This window comes from Zootoca vivipara, chromosome 4 (genome assembly GCF_963506605.1).
Source record: "Zootoca vivipara chromosome 4, rZooViv1.1, whole genome shotgun sequence".
In the NCBI taxonomy this organism is placed as follows: Eukaryota; Metazoa; Chordata; class Lepidosauria; order Squamata; family Lacertidae; genus Zootoca; species Zootoca vivipara.
In genome coordinates, this window is record NC_083279.1 from 66,858,018 (window position 1) to 66,884,887 (window position 26,870).

Below are 26,870 nucleotides of genomic sequence, written 5' to 3' on the forward strand. Positions count from 1 at the left end.
ATATGGGAAACAGAAGGTGCTGATGTTGATCAGTAGGGGCACATATCCAGCAACTGAGTTCTATAAGGCATCTTGTGATGCATTCTAACACAGATCTATTGGGGGGATCTATTGATGAAAGGGAAACAATCAGCAATCAAACTTGGGGGCACATAATCAGGTCCCAGGCTTTCTTGAAAACTTTATTTCAACACTGGGCCCCAGATGTTGTTAGCCTGCAACCCCCTTCATACCTGACCATTCATTCAGCTGGGGATGATGTCAGCTGTACTCCAATATCATTTTGGAGACTCAAGACTGAAGAAGCAGTATGCCTGCATTGTAAATGAAGGGGAGGTGAGTTTGCTGATTGGAGAGAAAATGGGGTTGGGTTGCTAGGCAGTTGTTGTCTATGTATACCTGAAAATATTTGGTTTGGATTTTCTACATGCAAGTTATGTGGATGAAGAATGCTGCTTAATAGGTATTCAGAAAATAAACGCTGTCTTGCTGAAAGGGAAATTTGCAACCAAGACAGTAATAATGCAGCTGTGTGTATTTTGCACATAGGCCTTGAAGTCTTTGAGCTGAAATAATAGTTATCACATGGTTAAAACTATCCAGAGAAGCATGTAACTTGGCCCATGGATATAATGGGGCTTTCTGATTCTTAGCCCCCACCCCCTTCATGCACAGCAGCATCTCTTTGAAACTATGCCTTGGAGGCTGCTGTTCAGAGAAAAAGGTTAAGCCCCTAAAAAATTTTCTAAGCTTTCTGGGTGCTTCAGAAGGAAGGAACACTTCTGCAGTTCTTTCACAAACTTATTGAGGAGGCAAACATGAAGAGATTGGAACTGCATTCACACAATCTATTCCAAAAGTGTTTTGTGTACATTGTTTTTCATTCTATGTGTGCATGTCCCACAGTTGCTTCTGATACAGGTGTGAAGGGAGAGGACTAGTACTGTGTAACAGTGATATTCTCTGCTGGGTCATGATTGACCCACAGCTGAATTATGCCCTGACTTGTACTGTGACCATGATACCATTGTTTTGTCTGTGTTTGTGTGTGAGAGTGCATCTTTTTTATTTTTAGTAAACTTACTACCTGAAGACTTCCGAAGGTGGCTAACAACATAAAATTTTAAAAAGCAATTATCTGCTGATAGAGATGAGCAGACGTCTGCCTTTTGGAACCACTTTGTGTTTTGTACTGGAACTCCAGCCTGTGTCCACCTCTAGTTAGTGTTAAAGGACCATGGTTCATTTTATGTCTAGGAAATTGTTCTCAGTACCAGAACTGACAAGGTCTCAGTCCTTCAATGCAAGTGCACTCCTGGTTCCTTGTTAGCTTTCTTCATTTCAGCAGCCTAATTTAGTTGGGGGAAGTTGTTGCTACTGTAAAAAAAAAATCTAGCACCGGAAACCCTTGCCAATCTAATGCTAATTGCCCAGGGATCTACTAGTACATTGTGTTCTAACTTCTAACCATCACTGCTTTAAAACAGGTAAAGTGGACAGCAGCAGATTTGTTTGTTTTAAAAGCCCACAGCAGCAGTCAAATAAATTAATAAACGGCAGTTGGAATAAATAAGTCTTTAAGAAGTGGTGAAAGATCGTTAGCGGTGAAGAAACAGCCAGGGACAGGAAGGAAGGAAGGAAGAGGAGGATAGAAGGAGAGACAAATATAGTCACACATTGTAAGATAAAAGCCAAAGTGGGTCTCCCATGGCAGATGTATGTTCTGCATCTGAAAAAGCTGAAGGCTACTGCTGCATGCATGGCTATGAACTCTGCTTCTTAGCTTCAGGTGATAGAGGTGGAAAGTCCTGCATGTGTACCATTTTCATTCTGTGTACTGCATTCCAATAGCAAACATGAAAAGGGAAGGAGGGACATGTGGTTTTAACCAAAGATATAAATATTGAAGAAACATTCCACACAATTTGTGCTTTGAACATGCGCTCCTGGAAAGCTTGCAAGAATGCAGGTCTGGGCCAAGAAAGTAACTTTGCACGAGCAACCAGAAGAAAAGCTTTGCTTCTGTCACACTCCTGCAATGTTTAAAAGATAAGCATGAGAAAAGCAAGGAGGATGAGACCGAGACACAAGTTAAGAAGTAGAAAGGAAAAGAGAGCATATTAGACAATGGCGTCATTGCAGGGAATGCTAAAATCATGAATTATCACATGTTTCCCTCTTGCCTCTCCTCCCGTGTGATTGGAAGGAGTTTGCTAGCCTTTACTTTCTGTTTCACAGCATCTCTCAGCAAACATCACGTACCAGTAGGAGGTTCTGGCTTAAACAAGCTGTGCTTCATGTGCAACAACTGAAAGTAAATGCTAGTGGCCATGTAGGAAGATGGCAGGAAGGGGACAGAGCATGAGCCCAAGACTTTGGCTGAAATTCTTTCTTGGTCTTCTTATGTCCCTGCATAGTGGTGATTAGATTTGTGTGCTTTGAGTATCCAGTAAGAAATTGTGCTATATTTTTACTTGTAACCATAGGTACCAGATTCAAAGATCATCAGCCTCCAAAGGTAAGCTTACAATTAATTAATATGGGGTTGCTGGATGATTCAGGTGATACATAATGTGATTCTGAATATTTCACAATTGGTTTGATCAGATTGGTAGCAAGTAGAATCACTGCAATGAGAATTCTTGCCATTTTAATAGGTTTTGTAGCCATGCAACCCTGGCTTGCCTCATTATTCATTCAACTCTTTATTTATTCAACATCTTTTCCCATCTCCTTCATTGTACAAAGACTACAGAGTGGAGACTTGAATTGCAGTTTGACCACTCATACATTGGAATCGTTAAGAATGGGAGAAGTAACTTTTTAAAAAATAAAAAAGCTAGAAAAATTTAAAACATTTGAAAAATAAAATCAAAGCAATGCATTTCAGGTAACTTGTATACTACAGCTTTGAACGCTGAAATGGTAGTAGATTAACGCCTAAAGATTAAGCTCAGGCCCCAGTTCAGCACTTCAGAGATTAGTGCAATTTGACTCTTGATTCCTTCAGAGACTGCTCAGTTCACCTCAGGTCCCAATTTCCATTTGGTAAAACCAAAGCTTTGCTGGATTCATTTTCCTGCAAAGGACAGCTTTTACAGTTTTGGAGTGGTTAAAAAGGAGTGAATCCAATCTCCTCTACTTTGTTGTGGTAAATTTGTTAGGGGATGCTATGTCTCTTGAAGAGATATGTGCTTCTCTAAAGATGAAAACCTGCCAAATTTCAGAAACATAAATGCAGGGTTTTTTTTGTGCCAGGTGCCTTTTAAAGGAATTTGCTTTCCTCCTTGTGGTTTTGGAGGAAGTTATTTTTGTATGAAAATGGCATATTTTCCTAGGAACACCTCTACAGTGTAACATGCAGAATTTCAGAAGGATGGGTGCTTGGGCTAGGGGGATAAGAGGAATTGGGGGGGAACCCTGCTTCAGGCTTATGCTCTGCTCAGTTGGTCCCAGAAAGTCTCAGAAAGGAAGTGCAAAGCTGTGTGTGCACATGCCAGAGGCCAGCAGCACTAGAAGGACTAACAAGAACAAGGATATTTATTTCTTCAGCATTCCTACCCCAAAACACTGCAATTAGAGTCCACTGGTAAAGGATCATTCCCTCCAATAAAAAACCCAACCTTGTCAGTCACAAAGATATTCTTGCCAGCTCCCCCCTTCCCTACTCTGATTTTTTTTCCTCATCAGCTTGGGTGGATAAATGTGCAGGAGGCCCCTGAATACTGCTCAAGGTGATTTGGAGGGGCTCACTTGAGCTCTGCTAAGTTTCTGATCTTTCCAAATTGTTCTGATTTGGCTCAAGATTTGTGCATATGCAGAATGCTAATAAACCCTCCTCCCTATTCTTTTTTTTTGGGGGGGGGAGAAGGTGCATCACCATTCCTGCAAGCTCCTTTTCAACTGCGACACTACTGTTGGCTACTTTCTAATGCAGAAAGTTCAGCCCAGAGAGGGATTGGCAGGAGGCAGTGTGGCTCTCTTACCCTTCATCCCTGCTTCCTTATATAGATGCACTGTCACTCAAACATGACTGGAAGGCAAAAAAAAATGCTGTGCTTGAAGTTTGTTGTTAGACTATTTCTCATGAGCAGCGGATAGGTTGGTAAAGCTGTTTATTCACTGTGCCACTTTAGATTGCAGGCGGGGCTAATATGATTGAATGCTCTTCTGTCAACAAGAGCCTTGCACAAATAAAACTTAATGAGAATCATTCTAAACTAACCTTCTCCCTGACGTGCGAATTCTTTTGGCTGATGGTTGGGGGTAGCACGTTGGGGGGGGGGAGGAACATGGAAAAGCATTCATTTTTGTTAGCTGCTTGAAGTGGTACAATATATAAATGGATTTACCACCACTTTTGCTATGTTTGACATCTAGGCCTGCATTTTTCTTGACTCTGGTGTATACCAATGGAACTGGGATATATAGATATAGATATATATCCTGAAAGCACACTTGAAAGGTAAAGTGAAATGGCAGGTGCTTCTAATATTTCTTCATCTGTCAGACCTCAGCTCTTGCTTGAAGTTTTATTTCTCCCCCTCTGGCACTAGGAGAAATTGATAGTCATACAGCTACTGTTAAAAGCAGGAGATCCATTCCTTTTTCCTGCAAATTGTAAAATCCGTCTGTGCAGGCCGGCCTTTGATCTACCATGTAAGCTGCCTGGGTTGCACTTCACACCATTCTGGATATGTCAGGTTGCAAATAAGACACCTGCCCTATGCCCTAACATTTATGCCAATGGGTAAAAGATCAAGAATGTACCTTAAGCTCCCACACGTCCTTCCCCCCCCCCCCCGTCCCATTCGGCCCTAATTACACTTCTTTTACAATGGAAGTTTTCAAACTGGCTGCAAGGCAATCATGTTAACCATGGTTTGTTTATTGATTTCTAATTTAAAAAATGTACAGGCATTCCCTCCCCTCCTTATGCGTGTCCTACTCATGCACGGCCACTTTTACATGAGTTGCTGTGAAATAAAGAAATAAAATGATTGAAATGGCACATCTTCCCTCTCTTGGAGCTGCTGCCTGCAAGTTTCTCAGGTGCTACTGCCCAGCCTGTCCCAAGCCTTTCCTCGCTCCAGGCCCTGCCCAGGTCATCTTCCCTCGCTTGGTACTGCTGCCTGGAAGTCACTCTCAGCCGCTGGCTCACTGCGATGGGAGGGATTGGAGGGAAGGCTCGGAGCAGCAGCCCCAAGCAAGAGAAGGCACACTGGGCAGTGGCCGCAAGCAACTTCCAGGCAGCAGTTCCAGAAGTGCACACAGGTCTCTCCCTCCCCACCCCATGTGTCCTCCCTATTAAAGTTGGGTGCTCCTCACTTTATGCGATTTCAGTTATGTGCACGGTGGCCCGGACATAACACCCCACATAAGTGGTGGGATGTCTGCATACACAATCCTTTGGTTAAAATCATTTGAGGTTCATAACTCTCAATAAAAGGGACACAGGTGGTGCTGTGGGTTAAACCACAGAGCCTAGGGCTTGCCGATCAGAAGGTCGGTGGTTCGAATCCCCGCAACGGGGTGAGCTCCCGTTGCTCGGTCCCAGCTCCTACCAACCTAGCAGTTTGAAAGCACATCAAAGTGCAAGTAGATAAATAGGTACCGCTCCGGCGGGAAGGTAAACGGCATTTCCGTGTGCTGCTCTGGTTCGCCAGAAGTGGTTTACTCATGCTGGCCAGTTGACCTGGAAGCTGTATGCCGGCTCCCTCGGCCAATAATGTGAGATGAGCGCCACAACCCCAGAGTCGGTCACGACTGGACCTAATGGTCAGGGGTCCCTTTACCTTTACCTTTAACTCTCAATAAAAAACAGTAATAACAAACCCCATAAACAAATAAAATGCATTGGTAAATGCAACCTTTAATATAGCCAACAGAGAGAAAAACATGTATGCAGTGAGTAGTGACAATCCTTGCCTTAATTTTTCCTTGTATCCACTCCAGATAATACACTTTGACTACATTGATTGGTCTTTTATCAACTTCTTGCCAAATTTAGTACGCCTCATTGTATATTTCAAGTTTTCCTGAAACCCTGGGGTTCTTTTTTCTTCTTCATACCAGGCAAAAATTATTAGTAATTTTTTTGCCAGTTAATGGTTATTTCAGAAGATACTGACAGTGGTAGATTCAAAAAATAAAAACTCTTTGAGACTACTGTAATTTCTGGGGCAAACCTTTTCCTCATGCAAAATACGTTTAAACATCATGCATGAGTTTTTCAAGATTAACTTTAGTTAGCTTTTCCAGACTTTGCATAAATACTTAATAGGGATGTGTCTCCATTCAATCAGATATTTTGTTAATTTTTTGTTTGTTGTCTTATCTAAGTTAAAACAATCCATTCAGTTTGTAAAATTAATTTTGTAACAGAAATTACATTAAATTCCTTAATTGGGTTCAGTAGCTTTTCAAAAGAGTTATTTGAATAATATATAAATAATGCCACAGCATCTGCTTATAAATTAATTTTAATATCCTACTGTCCCACCTTAATGCTTCTTACTGCTTGCTTAGACCTTGATGCTTTGGCTCAAGGCTCAATAGTTAGGGGAAAATGAATTTAAAAATAGATAGGGTAAACAGTAATAGAGATATGGGATAACTTTGAACATACACCACTAACTGAGGCAGAAGTATATGAGTTAGTATATATCTTCAAAATTCCTGTAGAAAATTTCCCTTCCAGATCAGCATTTTCCAGAATCGGGTATAAATAGCTCTATTCTAAATAGTCAAAAGCTTTTTCCACATCAAAAAATATAACCCTCTATGGTTTTTAGACTTAGTATGAATTATATTCAAAAAATTCTTTATGTTCATTTCTAATTTATGTTTTTCTTAAATAAAACTTAACTGATCTTCTGCAGTATACTTCGCAATGATGGTGTTGCCCAGATTTTAAACTCTTGTTTTATAAAAGGGTTATGGGTTGGTAAGATATGACTCCAGAAGCATTTTTATCCTTTCTTAAAAATTACCACCAGTTTGGCTTCTTCCTATTTTTTGGAAAGGTTTGTTGTTCTTGCACAGGGCTGGCTCTAGGTAGAGTCCCGGTGGCGCGGGGCGCGGGGCCAGTAGGCGAGGCACTGCGCAGCGAAGCCCCGTGGAAGCCATGCTGCACCCTGCGAGGGCGGGGTGCCGGAGCGATCTCCGCCCCTCAGTGCCAGGGCGCCCGACCTGCTCGAGACTGCCCTGTTCTTGCATGTCTGCCTTTAATGCCTCCATAAGAAGATATGACAATGCATTTTTAAAAAATATTATGATATTTAGTAGCAAAACTATCTGCTCCTGTTTTATCGTTATTTTAATTCAACAACAGCTGTATAGAGCTCTGTAACTGTAACTGGCCTTTGAGGATTTTCAATATCTGTTTTTGTTAAACAGGACTGTTTAATGTTTTTTAAATAATAACTTATTTTCTTTCAAGAATCTGAGGGTTACAGTTTCTCATAACATTTTCTTAATTCATATGCAGTGTCCTTTGGCTTTGTATCAGCCTTGTCCCTGTTCTTCAATTGCTGAACCATGTTATTGGATTATTTTACATACATAGATGAAAGTAATCTGTTTGGCTGGTAGCCTTCTTGGGGAAAAAATGCCTTTAAAATGTTTTGGGTGCAATTAATTAGGCCGACTTGCTTCCTTGGGACTTCTAACTTGCCTAATTTTGTCTCAAACAAAGGCATATTCTCCCGCCCCTAATTGTTGAATTGGATAAGATCCTTCAAATCCCTTCCCCTTTTGTCATTAAATAGGCCACACTGTCTTATCAAGACCCTCGTCACTGATTTTGAGGCCTTCCAACCAGTGGCTATAGTAGTCTCAGAAGAATTATTAATTCAGAAATATTTCTGCATCTTAGCAGTCACAATCTGATATTGTCATAATAAATTCTTGACTTGCCAACAGCTATTTCCTGATTGGGTCTTATCGCATGTCTGCTCTGTTGTAATGAGAGCATATCTTCATATGTGTAAGTTCATGGGTACAGATGATCAGAAGAAGTTGAGAATGGAAGGATGAGCAGACATCACACAGTTGTATAAATAGTGGGAGAAGGAATGCTTAATGTTCACAAGCCTTGGAAAGAAAAGCCTGGGGTCTCATAAAACACCCTCTTCGCTCCAGTAGGCTCCAAATGGAGGGTTAAGTGTACACTCATCATTGCACTGGGATCTACACTCCATGCATTCTTTCTCTCTTGTCCAAATCAGCTCCTCTGGGAGCTAAGGGGTTAGCAATCTTGTAGTTTTGGGGAGGAGGGATGAGGCTATGAGCCAACCTGTGGGACACATTTTATCTCTGCTCTTGACTACATGTTGTCATTACTGGCCCTAGAGCTAACAACCTGCCATTAACCTAATTAATGTTCTGCTGTTTCTTGTATTTGTTTTGTAGAATCATTATTTATTGTATATGTCAATTAGAGTCATTTAATTTGGGAGATCCAGGCTAGACATGAAGACATTTATATTTATTTATATACACATATACATATATATTTTAAATATTTTACAGAAAACTGTCGGAGAACCACTTAATGGTAGGTAGTAATTGAAACTTTGAACTATATTCAGGGACTTGGTTTTTGTTCCAGTCCAAAAATTAGCTTTTGGGGCTGTGTAAAAAATGTATACAAGATAATGGAAAAAAATATTCCTGACCTTAAATTATTGGTTGTTCATAGATTATGGGTATTAGAAAATAGTTTATGGCTCTGTAATTCTTGGCTTATCTGGACCTTTTCAAAGTTCAGGTGGCTGTTTTAGGATAAATACCACTTTGATCTTATAAATTCATTTGCCAAAAGGAATTAGTTCCTGAATGAAATATTTGTTCCTTCTGAAAAGTAGATATGAGTTATCTTTTGCATGGGGTTCACAAGTTTCTGGGATAGTGCTTAGCAAAACCTAAGGGTTTTTTGTTTTTGTTTTTTGTCTTTTTGCCTTTTGGTTTCTTATTTCCTCATTTGAGCCAACTGGTATTGGGGGGGAAATCCCACTGAATGCTGATGTAGAATCAAGAGAAAGGCTGGTTCTTTCCCAATACATGGAGTTCTTGCATGTCTAAAATTACAATATATTTTAACACTGTTTCTGCTAAACTGCTGTTTACATGGAGTTCTTGCATGTCTAAAATTATAATATATTTTAACACTGTTTCTACTAAACTGCTGTTTACTCCTTGCTTCTCTAACTACTAACGTTTTGCTTGGTTTTGCAAAGATGCGAAAGGAGTGATGTTAGAATGATGGTAAGTTTTGCCTGTATTTATTACTTTTGCTTTCAGTAGGGCTATGGGATTTTTCCTTTGTTTTTATTCCGCCCCCCCTTTTTTCATGAAACAGAGGCACACTTCAAAGCATTAGTACTTCTAGTTATTAGTTTTTCTAGTAAGACACAAACCTTGAATATTTCATCAAAAATAGTCCCCGAGGCCCAGTTTTTCTAGCTATGAATTGGTGTGTGTGCGGGTGTCTCCAAATAGTGGCAGTTTATAGTCACTTTAAAGCCATTGGCAAACTTCCTTATTTCCAGCATCTTTACAGATTTGAGTTTTGCAGCTGTGGCTCCATAAACCCATTTGCTGCATCAAATGGCCCTGACCCCTTATTAAATCAGGCAGGGGGCTTTGCAGTCCACAGATCGCCCTCCCAGAATTTCTGTCAACTGCTGAGCCCCAGAATGCCGTGCAACGGAGAGCAGTGATAGAAAGCAGCTTCTTCCTTCTCCAAAGCCAACTCTTGGAGGCTTCCAACAAAGATTAAATACATTAAAATGTCACACATTAAAAACTTCCTTAGACAGGGCTGCCTTCAGATTTTGTAGATACAGTATCTGTTTGCCTTCCTTGAGAGGCTCAAAGCCTTGTAGCAAAGAATGCAGTTCACAAATAGAACATACTGTATACTAATGGCAAACATATTATCGGAGTGTGGAACTTGTGTAGCCAAAATTACGACACCCCCACACAAGAGAGAGGTTATCAGCAGGCCCAAGGTTTGCAAGAGTAAGAGAGTGAAAGAGAGAGAACCTGAAAGGGGAGAAGAGGGGGATGAGACAGAAACAGTCCAATGAGTACAAAACATACTAAATGGCTAAAGTATATTGAGGGAGCTGTGGAGGAATTGGATTGGAACATCTTGAAAGAAGGTAGGACTGACTGGAAAACTGAATGAGGACCTTCTACTGTGCAAGGTTTGCCGCAGATTCCACTTGGCTGTGAATGGTCTACAGGCAAAGTTGCCAGGTACACACAGGGTCAGGGGGAAGAGTTTCCTGCAACATTGTTTAGCTGGTGGTCAGGAACCCTGACCATGAACACCCCTCCATGTTAGAATATTGGGGTGTAAATTACCAATATTCTTACTACTGCCACTGACTTCGGTAAAGAAGACAGCAAACAATCGCAGGTGCTAACCTATGTTTATATAGAGAGTGTGGTTTTGAATTGCCACTTTATTCCTGTTTTTTTTACATTAATTTCCTTCCTTTATAAATAAAGGCAAAATAGTATTGGCGGTGGATGTGATCAGTCTGTTAGACTAATGCTTACTAAAAATACTGATTTTCCTAATTTTGTTATTAATCCACAGGGAATTGAGCAGGGTGGGAAATAAGTGTTCATGTTTTATGTACTTCATTAATCTCTGGCTTGCTATTCAGTTCAGTGGCTTCTGTTTAAACTAAATCCATTTCATGGGAATCAAGATTAATTAATCTAGGACTGCAACTGAACTTGCAAGTAATTAGGTCTTAGCCATTCAAGCAATTCATCAATGAGATAATCATGAGTGTTTAATCTGTTTGTTCCAAATGTTTGTGCATCTTCTTAACACTAGATTCAATGAGAAAGCAAGGAAAATTCATTAAACCCCACTTGTACTGTGTTAAAGAGTCAATAGGGATACTTGAAGTGTAAAATAAGAGGACAATATTATTCAATTTATATCCTGCCTTTTTTGCAAGGAGCTCAAGGCTCCCCCTCCCCGTTTCCCCCCCCTTCACAGCAACCTTTTGATGTAGACTAGGCTGAAATACTCAGTCTGGACTTGTGGCTGTCCTCTTCATACTCTCTTGTCAGTGCTTTGTCTGTCTTTATATTCCCTTCAGTCAGAAAACAGTTCAACCACACAAAAATTATGCTGTCATCCCAATGTCTTCTTGATTTTTAACTAAGAATGAGCGAGTCCAAATGGAATGTCCACTGAAGATCTGCCACAGTTTGACCTTTTTGGTTCCACTACCCTGTCTTAAGAAGCTGGTCTCCAATGTCAACCGGCATCATGGACAGTCTTGCAAGGAATATAGTCACCCCTTTTATTGATGGTGTTAGCATAACTCTTTCTTGTTACACTAACTGAAGAACACTCTTTATGCTCCAGGTCTCTGTTAGAAGTAAACTGACTATTACTGCTATCTCAAGCAACCCTACCTTAAGTTCTGAAAGCATTTACTCGATTTACCAGATTTAACTGTTTTTAAAGTCTCCCAAATTTCAGATAATAATTTTGTGATTTATTTTTCCCTTCCCAGCAAAGAATTAAAGCAGTCTGGCAATGGACATGGAAACAAGTGGAGAAAGACTTTTGTTGATACACCGTGGCCTTGATGATGCACTACTCAAAGAAAAAGAAAATCAGGAAATTAGTTGTTTTGCATGTGTGGAAAAGTGTTGTAATGACTTATGAGGTAACTTTATAGTCACAGGAGTTGTAGTAAGGTTTAAAAGAGAAATGAGTGTATGCACGTGAGTTTATTTTTATTTTTATTTCTCTCCTTTTCGGGTAGATGAGGGAAAGAATACAAAGGACTCTCTCTCTCTCTCCCTCCCTCCCTCTCTCTCTCTTACCCACCATTTTGTGTCTCTAGTGCTGCACTTCTCGGAATAAAGTTGAACTGCCACTTTTCATAAAGACCAGACTTCATGAAAGGACTACTTTCCAACATAACTGTCTGGCACATTACTGCCTTTCTGTCCTGGGCCAATTTCTGCGATGCTATACAGCAGCTACTTCCTACATGAAGTAGCACTCCTACCCTCAAAACTAGGGAGCAGTGTTGAAGGAAGGGAAGCAGAAGAGTTGCTCTTGAGCCTGCAGTTCTCATTCTTTCTTTTTCTACCTTTTTCTTTTTTACCTTTTTGTATATATAACTGTTCAATGCTAATGTATTTGCTCGACCTTTCCCAACCCAGTTGTCCCTCAAGTGTGTTGAACTACAACTCTCCATCAGCACCAGCCACACAGCCATGCTGGATGTAGCTGATAGGAGTCACATTCCAAAACATCTGGAGGGGTACCGGGTTGGTGAAAGCTGATTTATATTATGAAACTAATGCCATTTTCCTGGTAGCCTGCAACATGGCCAGTACTGGCCCTATATTTAGAAGAGGTTAAACTTAAGCTAGCATTGATATGATTGAAAGTTATTGCAGGGTCACAGAGGATAAATCAATGGGACCACTTACACAAATCTTTGTACTGCATGATAAACGATGCTATTTTTTCCATCTTGCTTTTACACACTGACCTAGTTCACATTACACAAAAAAGTACTATGGCCTGGGTATGCAGGCTCCCAGGGAGGGGATGATAACTGCCTTGCTCTTCCCTAGTTGTTTTGCTGCTGCATTGGCGCACCTTGCCCAAGACATGGTGTGGCTTAGCATGTTGTCCCATCTCAGGCTTGAAGTTTAGTTCTGCAGGGCAAACTGCAAACCAAAAACAAACTTTACTTGCAGCTCATCATTAGTTTTGATAAGAGTTAAACCACGAGCCTGGGTTAGATGGCATGGTGAGTCAAAATATGGCTTAGTGCAGTGTGGTCCAGCAGCAGAATGACCAGAGGAGGGTAAAATAACTGTGATCTCCTTCCTCCCTGGGAGGCCTCATGTTCACTCTAAGCCAGTTGGGCACAATGTGCAAAAACAGCCTAATTCTAATCTTATCTTTTTGAAGTTTTCTATAACAAATAGATAAACAATATTCAAATGAGAAAACTATTTATATTAAGCACTGTTCATACCCTATGTGGTGTGAATGTGAGTGGATACATTACAAGATGAACAGATATTGTTTGTATTATAATATTTTTGAAAAACTATCATCATTAGTCTTTTCTAAATAAGAGCCTGGTTTCCAACTCACTCAGATGATCACAAAAGTCCCATCCACGCACTTCCTGTTAGTATTCCTGCTGTATATACTGTAATTCTTTGTGTGCTTTGGTGATCGGTATTGTAGTCAAAGTAACTTTCTCTTTTTTCCTATTCTTTAATTAAAATGCTCTTTAAAATTAAGGACCGAGTTCAGCTTTCGTGGCACAAATCCCAATTTCTACACTGCTGAATGTAGTAGTCCTTTAATGTTCATGAAGCTGAGACTCATCCCATAACACTTATGTTAATTAAATCCTATTTCTTTTCCATCTCCTGCAGCTGCCAGAAACTTATGTGCAGAAACAGGAGTTGTTCTTTTTTGGTCTATAGGTTGCTAGCATTCCAAGTTAAGCTGCAATTTTTTGAAACTATGATTTCTGTGATCTCGTCTTTCAGTTATTTACATATATAGGATTTATTATTTATTTTTATTACATTTTATATACTACCCTATATCCAAAGATCTCAGGGCAGTTCACAATATATAATTACAATATAAAAAACACACAAAATACATAATTCAAAAGAACAGAAACAAACCAATAACCCCCCCCCCTTTATGCAAGAGGATTTAAGGAACTGTATTCCTGTTTCCATCCCACTAAAATATTCTGTGTAGACTGCATTCAAGAAATTGCATTTAAAAAGCATTGTGTGCCCTTCTGCACCTTCCCAATAAGAATCTATCCACTTTAAATATACTGCAAGATTAATTCAATTGAAACATAGCATTCTGAGCCCCTAAATTGTAGAGTCTCCCTTTTGTAAGTTCAGGTCAATTCCATGAAATGCTCTTTATTAAAATGTTCAGTGAGACTTTTGGTCAGTCTCCTGATAGCCCCCACCCCTCAAATAAACAATGTTTCACATCTACCTAGCATAGACCTCTTGAGTAGCTGAAGGCCTGATGATGCTAAAGGCAAGTTCCCCACACCCCACTCATTGCCCCATTAACTACAGCAGTTAATGAGCAAAACATTTGCCTGAATAAAGGGGCTTATTAGAAAGATCTGATGCAGTTCGTCTGATTTTTTAATATTTGCTTTGCTTTTTGTTATTACTCTGATAGCGTTTTCAATGCTCATATTCCTATACTGGTTTCCAAAATTTATTCTTAGATTTCTGGTTACTATTGTTTGATCCCCTGATAACTACCAAACTGGGTAAAAGGGCTACATTCTCATGTCTGCCCCTAACTGAGGTAGGTATTTGAAGATTGTGAATATTCATGTAAAGATGGCAGGATTAGGTGGGAAGCTTGTACATTGACTTTAATTCTTAAGGTTTGGGATCTTGGATCTCTCTTTTTAAAAATTAAGATACTATTGTGCATGTGTTTGAGGTCCGCCATCCTGAATGCAAAACAAAATTCAATATATCCCATTCGTTGGTGATCGGTCCATGTGTTCCGTAGCATCGTAGTAAGTTGATTCATTGCTGATGCATCTCATTTCTGGAGCATGCAGAAAATGAGAATTCTGCAGATTCATTCCATGCTATATTTGAATTTGAGTCTAGTCCTGCTGTTTGCCTTGCAAGACTGTATGATTTTGTTTGAAAAAGCACTAAAGACAACTTATGTAGCCCACACACGGGTAAAGCCAAATTCTTTCCTATAAATAAATATTCCTTCGTCTTACAGAAAGACTTTGATTCTGATTATGCCCTTTTGAGAACATCATAACATGTACAAGAGGGTCCTGTGCTTTAAATTTCATTTGGCCGTCATTCAGAAGAGAAGGTTTTCCTAAACTAGTCCTTTATTTTCCCCGATGTTTAAGAAACCAAAGTGGTTATGGCTGTTTTAATACTTGTGATTGGGGTTTTCTTTTTCTTTTTGTATAAATATAATGCCAAATCTTTGTTGTTTGACCATTTGGAAAAAATCTTCAGTCTTTTAAACTTAACAGTGTGTTTTTATTTATTGAACATAGCTATATAATTAAAATAAAAGTGTTTTAATTTTTTTTTGTCTTTCTCCTTGCGTCCTCAAAGTTACCAACAATTATTTTTAGGCCTGCTAGGCTACTTTTCTTTCAAATTAACGCTGAAAATTTTGTTGCAAATTGTTACTAATTCAGTTTTTAACAATATGCTTAACCATGCCCCCTTTTCCATTGAAAATATATTAAAATTAAAACAGAAATGTCAGTGACACAGTTTTCAGCTGGTGAGTTCAATGCTATGTTCTAAATTAGCATATTAGCACTAAATGTTGAAATTTCTTTAAAACCATGCAAAGAAAAAAACCCTTAAATAATTAAATTTCTGGGAGCTAGTGTAAATATAATGGAAATAACTTTGCAAAGTGTAAAATGCTCTCTTCTATGCTGTGGAGAGACCATGGTGGTGTGCATTTTAAGACACTGAAGTTGGTAATGCACATTAATCATTCAAGGCATGTTATAGCATTATGGGGTGGGAGGGGGAGCTGGCTAACTTTTTATTTACTTGGCCTGAGAAACATCAGCAAGACCTATGAAGGAAAAACTATTTTCAGATCAGATGCTTGTCAGATTCATACCTTTTAGCAATTACTTTTATGGCGCATCCCTTCTCAGGTTAAAAATTATTCAGAAGCGCTTCCATAAAAGCAAATCTTTTATTATGCCTGGGACATCTTGGTGTTTTTGTAGGCAAGGTTTGAGGAGTTCATATAGTGACAAGGAGGTCTGTTTGGGCTGGGCATAATTTATTGGTAGGAAAATGGAGGAGAGAAGGCAAAGGAGATTTCAAAGGTAGAATGCCTGGTGGTAACAGCTGTAGATCCCAACCATTAACATTTCAGTTTTAAATAAAATTTAGAGTCTGATTCACCTCATGCTTCAGAATATATTGTTGGAGATTGAACTATTTATATATTTTACAAGGGAAAATATAAGGTATGTGAAGTGTAGGTGACCTTGTAACCGAAGCAACACAGAAAATTCAGGTGAATGTTTCCTGAACTTCTCCATCCTATTGGCATTTGTAGTATAAAAGCTTCCTTAGAATTTTAGATTTTTTAAATAAAAAAAACACCCAATCCTTTGCTGCCAAGAGCAACAAAATAAAAATGCAAATCTTGATGTGTTTTATTCATTAAAAATTTCAGCCCAAACTGTTTCTAACCTTCTGCTGATGTTTCTCTTTCTCCCACTCCCTCCATTATTTTTTTAAACTTGACTGTCTTATATTGCAATTTTCTGAATTCCCACTTCACATGCTTACATTTTCTGCCTTTACTTTCCTGTCAGGCATGCAGCATTAGCTTTCCAATATTACCATAAGCATACATGGGACTTGGCTAATCCATTAAATTATTTATTTTATACATTTATATATCATTTAATAACAGAACAATTTCCAAGTAGTTTACAAAAAAAAACCACAAATTAATAATGAAACTATAAATTATGATTTCTCCAGTCACTCTGGGTGGCTTACAGCATATCTGAAAAAACAAAACGTCAAGAGTTAATCTACAGTACCAAATAAAACGATAAAATTCTTAAAAAGCATAAACTTGACAGCACATTTTTAATACATCTTGAGAGTCAGGGAAATGACTCAGTAGCCTGACCACAGGTCACCCCTTTTCCCACATGCTGCTGCTTTCATGCTAGACCTTGCTATGGCCACTGTCGGCTGCCATATTCAATTTTTCCACTTGACAAATTGGCACCAGCCACTTGGGTTTTTGCCCACCTCATAGCAGTCATCACAACTTTGTGAGGTTAGGCATTGGGTAAGCCTTAGTCTTGGCTGGAGGGGAGGTTGTAGCCTCTGCTTGCCCTTCCTTGGTTAAGGGTATCCCATTAAAGGGCTCTGTGAGGAGTTAATTCTGTTTGACACCCAGATGGGAGCTAGGGCCACAGAACTCCAGCAGGGACCCCTCAGGGGCGACCCCTATTTTATGTAGGTCATAGCTCCCCACCCATAATGTGGTTGACCCTTAGGAAGACTCCCAGCAGATGCGCTGGAGTTAAATAAATGGCTTCACCCAACGCCTATGCCAAACCACATCTGTAACCAACAAAGTTGTACCGTATTTGAACCCCCCCATACATTATATGCTGCTGTCTGGTCTTCTTATTTCATTACACAGGGAGCAACTGGGTCTCTGGGCCTTAGCATGCAATTAATTTTGTTTTCCCAACATTTCCTTATCTGTTAATTTCTCTATTGTATTTTACTTCTGTGCAATGCAAAAGCCACTGCTGGGAATATAGCTGAATATGGCACAAGTTTAGTACAGTGGTACCTCTGTTTACCAGCACAATTGGTTCCGGAAGTCTGTACTTAACCTGAAGTGTACTTAACCTGAAGCGAACTTTCCCACTGAAAGTAATGGAAAGTGGATTAATCTGTTCCAGACGGTCCGTGGAGTACTTAAACTGAAGCGTACTTAACCTGAAGCGAACTTTCCCATTGAAAGTAATGGAAAGTGGATTAATCCATTCCAGATGGGTCCGCGGAGTACTTAAACTGAAAATACCCAAACTGAGGCGTAAAACCACGGTATGACTGTACTCATTTCCATGTTACTTGTTTCCAGAAAGAAAGAAAAAATCCTCTTGCAAATAACATGGAAATGAGCACTAAACTTGCACTATATATTTACTCAAGTGGCTTTTACGTTGTGTGAAATCTCACAATGCAGAAATGAACAGGGAAACTTCAGGAAAACCAAATAAGCTGACGCATGAATGCAACCTCTGCGATCTTCAGCCTTGAAAGGCTCTTAGCACGTTTTTTACAATGGTATGACATACTCACTATGCCAGGTATAGGAAGGTGCAACTATCCTTCTGTGAAGAGAACAGGCATTTCTTGCCTCCCTTAAACCTTTTCCTTTGCAGTCCCGTGTCCCCCAAAATCTGTTGCTGGGGTTCAAGTGCCCCTTGGAAATGGTGATGGGCAAGACACTTGAAGGAAATCACTTTCCCTTCTGTAAATAGAGGAGCAGCATAGTATCCAGGCCAGGTTTCCTCAAACTCAGCCCTCCAGATGTTTTGAGACTACAATTCCCATCATCCCTGACCACTGGTCCTGCTAGCTAGGGATAATGGGAGTTGTAGGCCAAAAACATCTGGAGGGCCGAGGTTGAGGAAGCCTGATCCAAGCACATATATTTAAAAGGAACAAAATACTGGCAACAATTTAAAAAATCAAGCCGGCCCAGCATTGGTCAAATCAGATACTAGCTGTAGTTAGAAAAATGGGAGCAAATTATAGAGTTTCATTTTTAGAGGTATTACATAAATGATCAAATAGACTTTCAAGTAAACAAGGGGAAGTGATTTTGTTTTCTTAAAAAGCCCATTTCAATAGAGATGACTTGGGAACCATGTTTTGTAAGATGTACACTTTATTTATTCTTAATGAAAGAAATTAGTGTTCATAGTTTAAATGCTTGCCTCATCGGAACTTGTGTGTGCCTCAGCAAGTAATGTTCAAATCCATTCGGAATTCTGCTGCTCTTCATCATTTACCCAAAGGAAAAACATACTCGAAGATTATGCTAAAAGCATGAAAACCTCCTTTCTGGAGGTGTCAGTTTCAAAACCGCAATATATTAAACTGGTATTGCCTTTGTGTGTAACCACCATTCTCACATGGCCCGCCCAACGTTGCTGTAAGGGGTGATTGAGGTCACATCCCTTGGTACTCAATTAAGCACCATTTTATTACATGCAGTGATATATCAAAACTCTGGAAAAGCAGAAGACATTTTCATCAGTATTGTTACTAAAATAAACCAAGTTTGAATTTTGAAAGCACTGAATCTTCCATAGAAACTGCATCTGTAAGACAGCGGGAACCCCCCCCCCCTTTATTAAGCATGCTGAATAGCTTTTTCATGTTTATGTGAATGCAGAAAGTTGTCGGCTGCATTTGCAGGAGAAGTTTGGCATATGTCGGTGTCGCACGCTACATCAGTAACAGTAAATCAATGCTTTAGAGACCTGTAAATTCATATGCCAATGCACTCTGCATAGTCTGTCTTTCCCATTAGGAAGACGGTGTCATCCTGTGGATAATGGAGTGACCTGAGGTTCAAGTCAAAGCTTGAATGTCTATTGATGTTTTGCCATTCTCTGCTGTTCAGCAAAACATCAGGAGGAGAAGCTGTTAATCAGAACAGTGGATACATAAACTTCCAGCTCTGGCGCAAAAAGTGTACCCCATTTTATAATGGGGTGATGCCAACATCTCCCTTGCCTTCTAAAGCTTCTCTCTGGTAATAGTGCTGGTGGGAAGTTGGTTCATGAAAAAGTTGTGGTGATGGCTGCAGAGTGTACCCTGATTTTAACTGATGTGAGCAATTTATCTAGATAGAGCAAGTGAGGCAAAGCTCCACTGACTGACTACCTCCTTTCCTCTTAAGAAAGTGAGGGCATCCCTAGAGCGAAGTTCAGCTCACGGGAAGCCCACATCCAACCCACATTTTCCCCTTCACCAAGTACTGAATGTGCGATATGCACAGCCTTCCACGACAAAGATGTATTGCTGCTTTTGTCCATTTTATCTCCATACCGATTGTGTATAGTGAAATGTCTTGTTTGTTCAGAGCTGTCCTTGTCTTCCCTGTTTCTCAAAGGGAAAGATTTGTGTAAGCTGCAGTAGTAACTCCAAGGGGGAGGGACGGAGAGACTCTGTTGTTTGGGGTGGGTGGCTGTTTCCATCATGTCCCATCCTCCCCCTAGGAGCCTCCATAAAGGGGCAGCAGCCAGGAGAACCATGAGAGGGATTCTGATCTTTTGAGCTGCGGAGAAGGTTGACAAAACAGCAGCTTCTGTGAGGGAAGTGATAAGTCCATTTGACTGAGACAAAAAAAAGGGGGGGACAGAAAGAGTTGTAGCACACGGCAGAGGAAACCCAAGAGGGAACAGGAATGGCAAAACATGCAAGAAGGTGGCTAAAGGCCCAAGAGGCTCTAGGTTTGAGAGAGGCGTGAAGGAGGCACTGAGTTGAGAGGTAAACTCACACAGACCTTACAAGATGAGCTGTGCACTGCAGGAGTGAAAAGGCAATTAAGCTCTTGAGTAGAAGTTTTGGGATGAGCAGCCAAGGGGTGAGGCCAGGGGTCTAGAACTCATTCAGTTTGAACTAACAATCCAAATATTTGGCGGCAGCTTCCCAATTTATTATACCATTGCCATAGTAACACCTTGAATTGCAGGCCTAAATTAGGTCCCCGGATGGCTTGCTACAAATGCGTAATGAAACATATTGATATTAATTTTAAACAGAGAGCAATTAGTAAAAAGGGAGGGAATGGAAACTAAAAGTTGAGTGTTATTAATTTAATATTAATAGGAATACCAGCATTGATAGCACAGCACTATATCCATGAATGGTTTCTAATGACATGTGAAAGGGTGATCAGCACAGCAACAGTGAGCTGCCTAGAAAGATGAACGGTATCTCAATGTCATATAGATAGATAGATAGATAGATAGATAGATAGATAGATAGATAGTAATTTCTATTGCTTTATGAAAGGCACTTTCAGGAAGGCATGTTTCCTACCTACATTTCCACTGTCTGAAGTAGAAACTCTTGTGGTGTGCTTAGAATTTATGATTCAGAGTAGGCAAAATGGAGGCTTAAGGTTGTGGTGGTGGTGGCATGTAGCTTGGGGAAGGCAGGCAAGGTATTGGGCTGGAGTGAGAAAGAAAAGTGGGAAGGGGCCAGCTGGAGGGGAAAGAAGGCAACCTGCAGGAAACAAGTTGTGTTTTAAGAAAGAACCCAACTGTTTGCCTTCCTCACAAAACGTTTCCACCTAATGCACAGCCTAGCTTCTACTCAAGGCTGCAAGTTGTCTCCTCGGCTGGAGTGGGGCAAGGTATCTCAAGCAGTGTTAGAAACCGAGATATGAAAGCTAGGAGCTAAATGGCACATTATGCCTAGGTTATGGGCGCAATAATGGACTATCTAGGCAAACTTTTTTATAACAAGAATACAAAGCTGAGAATGAATGAACTGCAGCTAAAATCTTATATTCATTTTTCACACAGTCTTGTGAAGACTTCAAAAAACAAAGCTATGCTTCCCCTGACTGCCCCCCTAATATTCTTAAGAGGGTCTCTTCTCCAGTCTTCAGAGAGTGGCTGGAAGGGGGGAGGCAGAAAAAGGTCCTCCTTTCCTTTCACTCTGCAGTTTTAATCTGAAATCTTAGGCACAGTACTGCACCCAGAGCTCACAAACTGCTCACGTTAATGAAATTCCCTGTCGCAAAACACACCTAGAACAATGGGAGTTTCAAACGCTGATCTCAAGATACCAAGAAATGGCCAAAACTCAGCATAAGGTGTGAAGATGGGCAGCCCTTACTTAATATTCACCATTTAAACCAAAGTTTATACCTCAAGTCTTCTAATTAGTTCTCTCTTTCAGGTGCCTTTCCTCTTACACTGCCTATTATTTTTTTGTCAAACTGGCACCCCTTATTCCTTTCTTTCTCACCCCACCCCCATATAAAATGCATGGGTTTTAATAGAGGGAGAGAATCTATAATGCAAAAATACCCACAAATACATTTTTAAATTCCTATGCTTTCTGGTGGAACAGAAATAGTGATTTATCAGCGTGTATCAAAAGATCAACATTCCCTAAAAATAAATTAGGCCTGCATAATAAACACAGTGACCAGAATCCAATGAGTTGTGTGCGTGTATCCCTGCGCTCCTGCCCTCCTTTGCCCCACCCTCACTTTGAACAGATCTCTCATATCATACAATGCCTTTGAAAGTTGCTTCAGTTTCGAAAGGGGCTTGTCCACTACATGCCATAAAAGGCTGCTGTGAGAGAAACACAGGCTCAAAGCTCTCTCGGGTGCAAGGCACTAATGGTATGATTTTTAAAACCTGTAACTATTCTCTCCATTCAAAATTGATAGCCTTGAACCATGCCACCCACAGTCTAATGAGCAGCATTAGACGAAAGGAGCCAAGCTGCTTTCTTTAATGCATCAAGTGTTGGTCTGTGGAGGGAAGCTCTGCATTTTACGAAGTGATTAGTACCATCCATGAAGAACAAGCTCTCCTGGTGAATGCTCCACTGATCCATCATCTTTTATAAAAATCACAAGGGATGTTGATTTCCTAGCCCCACTTGCATAAATACTAACAGTGCTGCTGAAAATACTTATGGTATTAAACTTCTCTTTATTAAATTGACTCAAATATGCTATAATTTGAGGAGGTTTAATAATTCAGCAGCCATTTATCAATATTTCAAAAGCTGTTCTCCGTAGACAACGATGAACATGATTTGGTGACTCTGAGCCAAGCACAAATATTTGAAGAGTGAGTTCCTCAGCTGGAGAGGTGGAATTATTTACCACTGTATGACAAGGAACTGAATGGATGTTAACAAATAAGTGAAGGGTGAATAGCAAGACTAATCTACCTGATGTTGACTGTGTCGCACTGGGATCGGACACTCCTTGTCTTCAGATAGCATCTAATATAAAGACCCTTTTTTACATCAAGGCTCTCTGCTGTTCCTACAACAACAGAAGTGGTTGCATTAACTTCTGCTCCGGCAAAGGATTTTCTTTTCAATGTTGCTTCAACAAAAATGTTAACCCTCTATTAAATGCTGGGCTAGACAATTGCCTAGTGTTGCCTTCTGGGCAGGCAAAGTAATGTGTGACAAGTATGTTGAAGTGTTTATTGCACCAGCTTCTTTTCATTTTTTTTATTAATATCTCTGGGAAAAATAAATGGCTCCACAAAACCATTAAGTTGGATTAGGCTCAAGGTTTCTTTACTCCACTTTCTCTGTTTCTTGTGTGTTGTGTTGACATTTAACCAGCATTGCAGCTTAAAAGTTTTCATTATAAGAAAAGAAAAATAAGCTTAAAAAAAACACCCCAAGATTTAAAAGGAAGCTAAAATCGACCAGATTCTAACAAAAAGCCACAGGCTGCAAAGAAGAACTACCTGCCCAGCAGACTGTCAGCTGTAAGTCCTGAGCTGAAAAATCCCTGTATTAATAAAATAATAATTTTAAAACTTGCTAACTCCTACTGTTAATAAGGTTTATTATTATTTTATTAATACAGAAAGTGATTGGCTAGTTGTGTGGTGCAACTATATATATTTTAATGCTTCCTGTCTCCTGTTACTTTACCTTCTCCAGGCACACAATTTATTTCCATCTTCTTGGGGCTGTCTATGCTAAGAATGAGTTATGCCCTGAGTAATAAGCAGTGCTGTTTTTTCTAGCAAAAGAGGGGCCAAAACTCACCATGAACACTTCCCTTGTTCTCTTAGAATGGCAATGGCGCCCAACTGAGAGGTGCCGGAACTGAGTTCTGGCAAGTTCCAGCTGGAAAAATGCCCCAGTGACAAGGGCCACAAAGCGCAACTCAGTTTCAGAGCCTTTCTGATGTTGGAGAGCCATTGCATGGTACAGAAATGGGCCGAGTGGAGGCAGGGTGGCAGCAGGATAGGGCAGACAAAGTTTGAATGTACAGCTATTATATTGGCTGCCATGTACTGGGGTGTCTGGACCAGATCCCATTATTACTCTCAGGCAATTAGAAAATAAGATTTCTGCCCTTTCACAAAGCCTGTCTGTTCCCTTGCAAATAACAGAGAAGTTCATGCACAGCCACCAGTTCCACGTCTGTAATGTTGTTTTGGAGCGAACAAAAAAGAAAACAGCATCACATTATTTTGTAAACTCAACAGCAACAATAAAAGATTGGGACTGCTGGTGTTGTATTGATTGCACACAAATAGAGGCCTGAGATCTTGAATGCTAATTGTCCTTATTCAATGCTGAGTGTGCTTCTTTAAAATGAACAGTTATACTGTTCAGTTACTTGCATTTGAGTGCATTTAAGCTGATTTTGGTGCAGCTAAATTGGCATGAACGGCACCATGAATGATAAATTGACTTGCATCACCAGCTTCATTTTACTGGTTTATAGAGGAAACTGAAGAGATACAACTGTCAGCCCATAATAATTAGCTGTTTGGTAACTTTAGCATGGAGATGGAGAAGTGACACAATTATTGCACATTCTCGACTTTTCTTGACTCCATTTTTATTTTCAAATGGGCAGTTCTTAGTTAAATGGATGGATCATTTCTCTGAGCTTGTATCAAAATGGCAATAGAACATCAAGGATCATAACGTTTATGTCCTTCATAGTTTACGTTGGTTTTAATTTTAATCTATATATATAAAAATGTAAAAATCTTGAAATTGCCGGCCGCTATGTTCTCCGTAACCGCTTGACCGATGGTCCTGAAATTTTGACACAACGATCCAGGCCACTCCCCGAGGGTTGTAGGGGACATGAAAAACCTCAAATCACACACCTCGGCAGGATTTGACCCGCTTTTCCACCAAGTCAATCAGCGCCCTCAAGTGGAATTCCTCCCACAGTACACCCCCTCCCTTCCTGTGAAATCTAAGCCACACCCACAAACCAAATGACATCATCATCAACCAAGCAACTTAAACACCCTGGCTTCTTTAGGCACCTTCCATGTTTCCGTCTCATTGGTATTGCCTGAAGTTGTGCTTTTAATGTCTCTCTTTTAACAAACTCCCAACCATCGTGAACTCCCTTCCCTTTTAGTATTTCTGTCCATGGGATCTCACCCAGCGTTTCCCTAAGTTTTCTGAAGTCGGCTTTCTTAAAGTCTAGGATTTGAGTCTTAGTATGCTTGGTTGCTCCTTTCCGCTGAACAATAAACTCCAGAAGAGCATGATCACTCCCACCTAATGATCCTGCCACATCTACCCCACTAATGAGGTCATCACTATTGGTTAGGACCAGATCTAAAATGGCTGATCCTCTTGTTGCTTCTCCCACTTTCTGGACAATGAAATTGTCTGCAAGGCCAGTGAGGAATCTGTTCGACCTTATGCTCTTGGCTGAGTTTGACATCCAACAAATATCAGGATAGTTGAAATCCCCCATTACTACTATCTCACCTCCTTTTGAATGCCTGGTCATCTGTTCCAGGAAGGCTTCATCTGTGTCCTCAGTTTGGCTTGGGGGTCTATAGTAAACTCCCACAATGAGATCACTGTTATTTTTCTCTCCCTTACTTTTGACCCAGATACTCTCAACTTGGCTTTGAAGTTTTAAATCCTGGATCTCTTCACAGGTATACACATCCCTGACATATAACGCTACTACTCCTCCTCTCCTGTTTGGTCTATTTCTCTGAAATAGATTGTATCCCTCTATTTGTACATTCCAATCATGAGACTCATCCCACCAGGTTTCAGTAATGCCTATTATGTCATATTTAGTTTGCTGTACCAAGAGCTCAAGTTCATCTTGTTTATTTCCCATGCTCTGTGCATTAGTATACAGACATTGAAGACCATTTATCATTCCCCCGTGCCTCTTATTTAAGGATATTTTCCTTCCACCACTAGGTCTGCGTGCTTTTTGCTCCATTTGGTCCTTGACATTTGGATGAACATCTTCAGAACTTGATAGACTCCTACCCTCAGGACCACTGTCTCCCTCCCCCATATAAGTCAGTTTAAAGCCCTCCTGATGAGGTTTTTTGAGTTTCATGGCAAAAACATTCCTCCCAACTTTTGTGAGGTGCAGCCCATCACCTGCCAGAAGTCCATCTTCAAGAAACTGCAGACCGTGATCTAAGAATCCAAACCGTTCCTGTTTGCACCATTTGCGAAGCCAGTTGTTCACTTCCCCTATTTTTCTCTCTCTCCCTGGGCCATGTCGTTCAACTGGGAGGACAGATGAGATGACAATTTGTGCATTTAATTGCTTCAACTTCCTGCCCAGAGCCTCATAATCACTTTTAATCTTCTGTAGGCTATGGCTTGCAGTGTCATTGGTTCCCACATGCACCATAAGGAAGGGGTATTTGTCGGTGGGTTTTATGATTCCTTGCAGCCGTTCTGTTACATCTTTGATCTTGGCCCCGGGTAGACAGCACACCTCTCGAGACATCTTGTCAGGCCCACAGATCACTGCTTCTGTACCCCTCAGTAGGGAATCCCCTATCACCACTACACGCCTCTTCATAGGCTTGGTCGGGATTCTTCCATGTGCTGTCCATTCCAAGGCTACCTGCATATTCCCGGAGGACTGACTTTGCTGCTAAATATATAGAAATGTTCACGATGCGTGCACAGGGGCCAATGTATGGAGACACAGGGGGGAGGGGACAACAGAGGGCTCAGACAAAAGTAAATACTGGGAAATGGAACCCAGAAACTGACAGCTCCTTCTCCAAGGCTGGGGGCCAATGTAGGAAGATACCGGGGGTAGGGGCCAACACTCCCCAGGGACAACAGAGGGTTCAGACAAAAGTGCATTCTGGGAAATAGAACCCAGAACCTAACAGTTCCTTTTTGAAGGGTGGGGGCCAAGGTATGGAGATACAGGGGGAGGGGCCAACACTCCCCAGGGACAACAGAGGGAAGGGTATCCTACCGAAACACAGGGATGAGCCGGGGTGGAGGGAGGAGGGGCAGGATACGTCATGGATCGGGACAGGGTGGGGGGGTCACAGGAAAGAACCACAGCAACGCGTGGCCAGGTCAGCTAGTCTAAAATAAATATGGCCCATGAAATAATAAGGTAATGTTCCTTCTACATCACTGGTTTAATATGAATACTGAGCTGTTCGGTATCAGTAACAGTAAATTATGGTTTCCACTAGTGCACTATTATCACTGCCATGCTGAGCTTTTAACAGGCC

General features: G+C 40.5%; 1 protein-coding gene across 6 annotated transcripts in view; it reads left to right on the forward strand.

The window, feature by feature from the left end:
- The window catches only part of CD47 (CD47 molecule), a 50,652-nt gene extending 35,739 nt beyond the window's left edge, over nt 1-14,913 (forward strand). For 2 of the 6 annotated variants that reach the window (XM_035114493.2, XM_035114496.2), the window contains exons 8-9: nt 2,487-2,518; nt 11,550-14,913. In XM_035114493.2, the coding sequence (XP_034970384.1) occupies nt 2,487-2,518; nt 11,550-11,609 (92 nt within the window). In that variant the 3' untranslated portion in view covers nt 11,610-14,913. The other 4 variants (XM_060273688.1, XM_060273690.1, XM_060273689.1 and 1 more) reach the window with 4 other exon arrangements.
- Nucleotides 14,914-26,870: the final 11,957 nt, after the last annotated feature.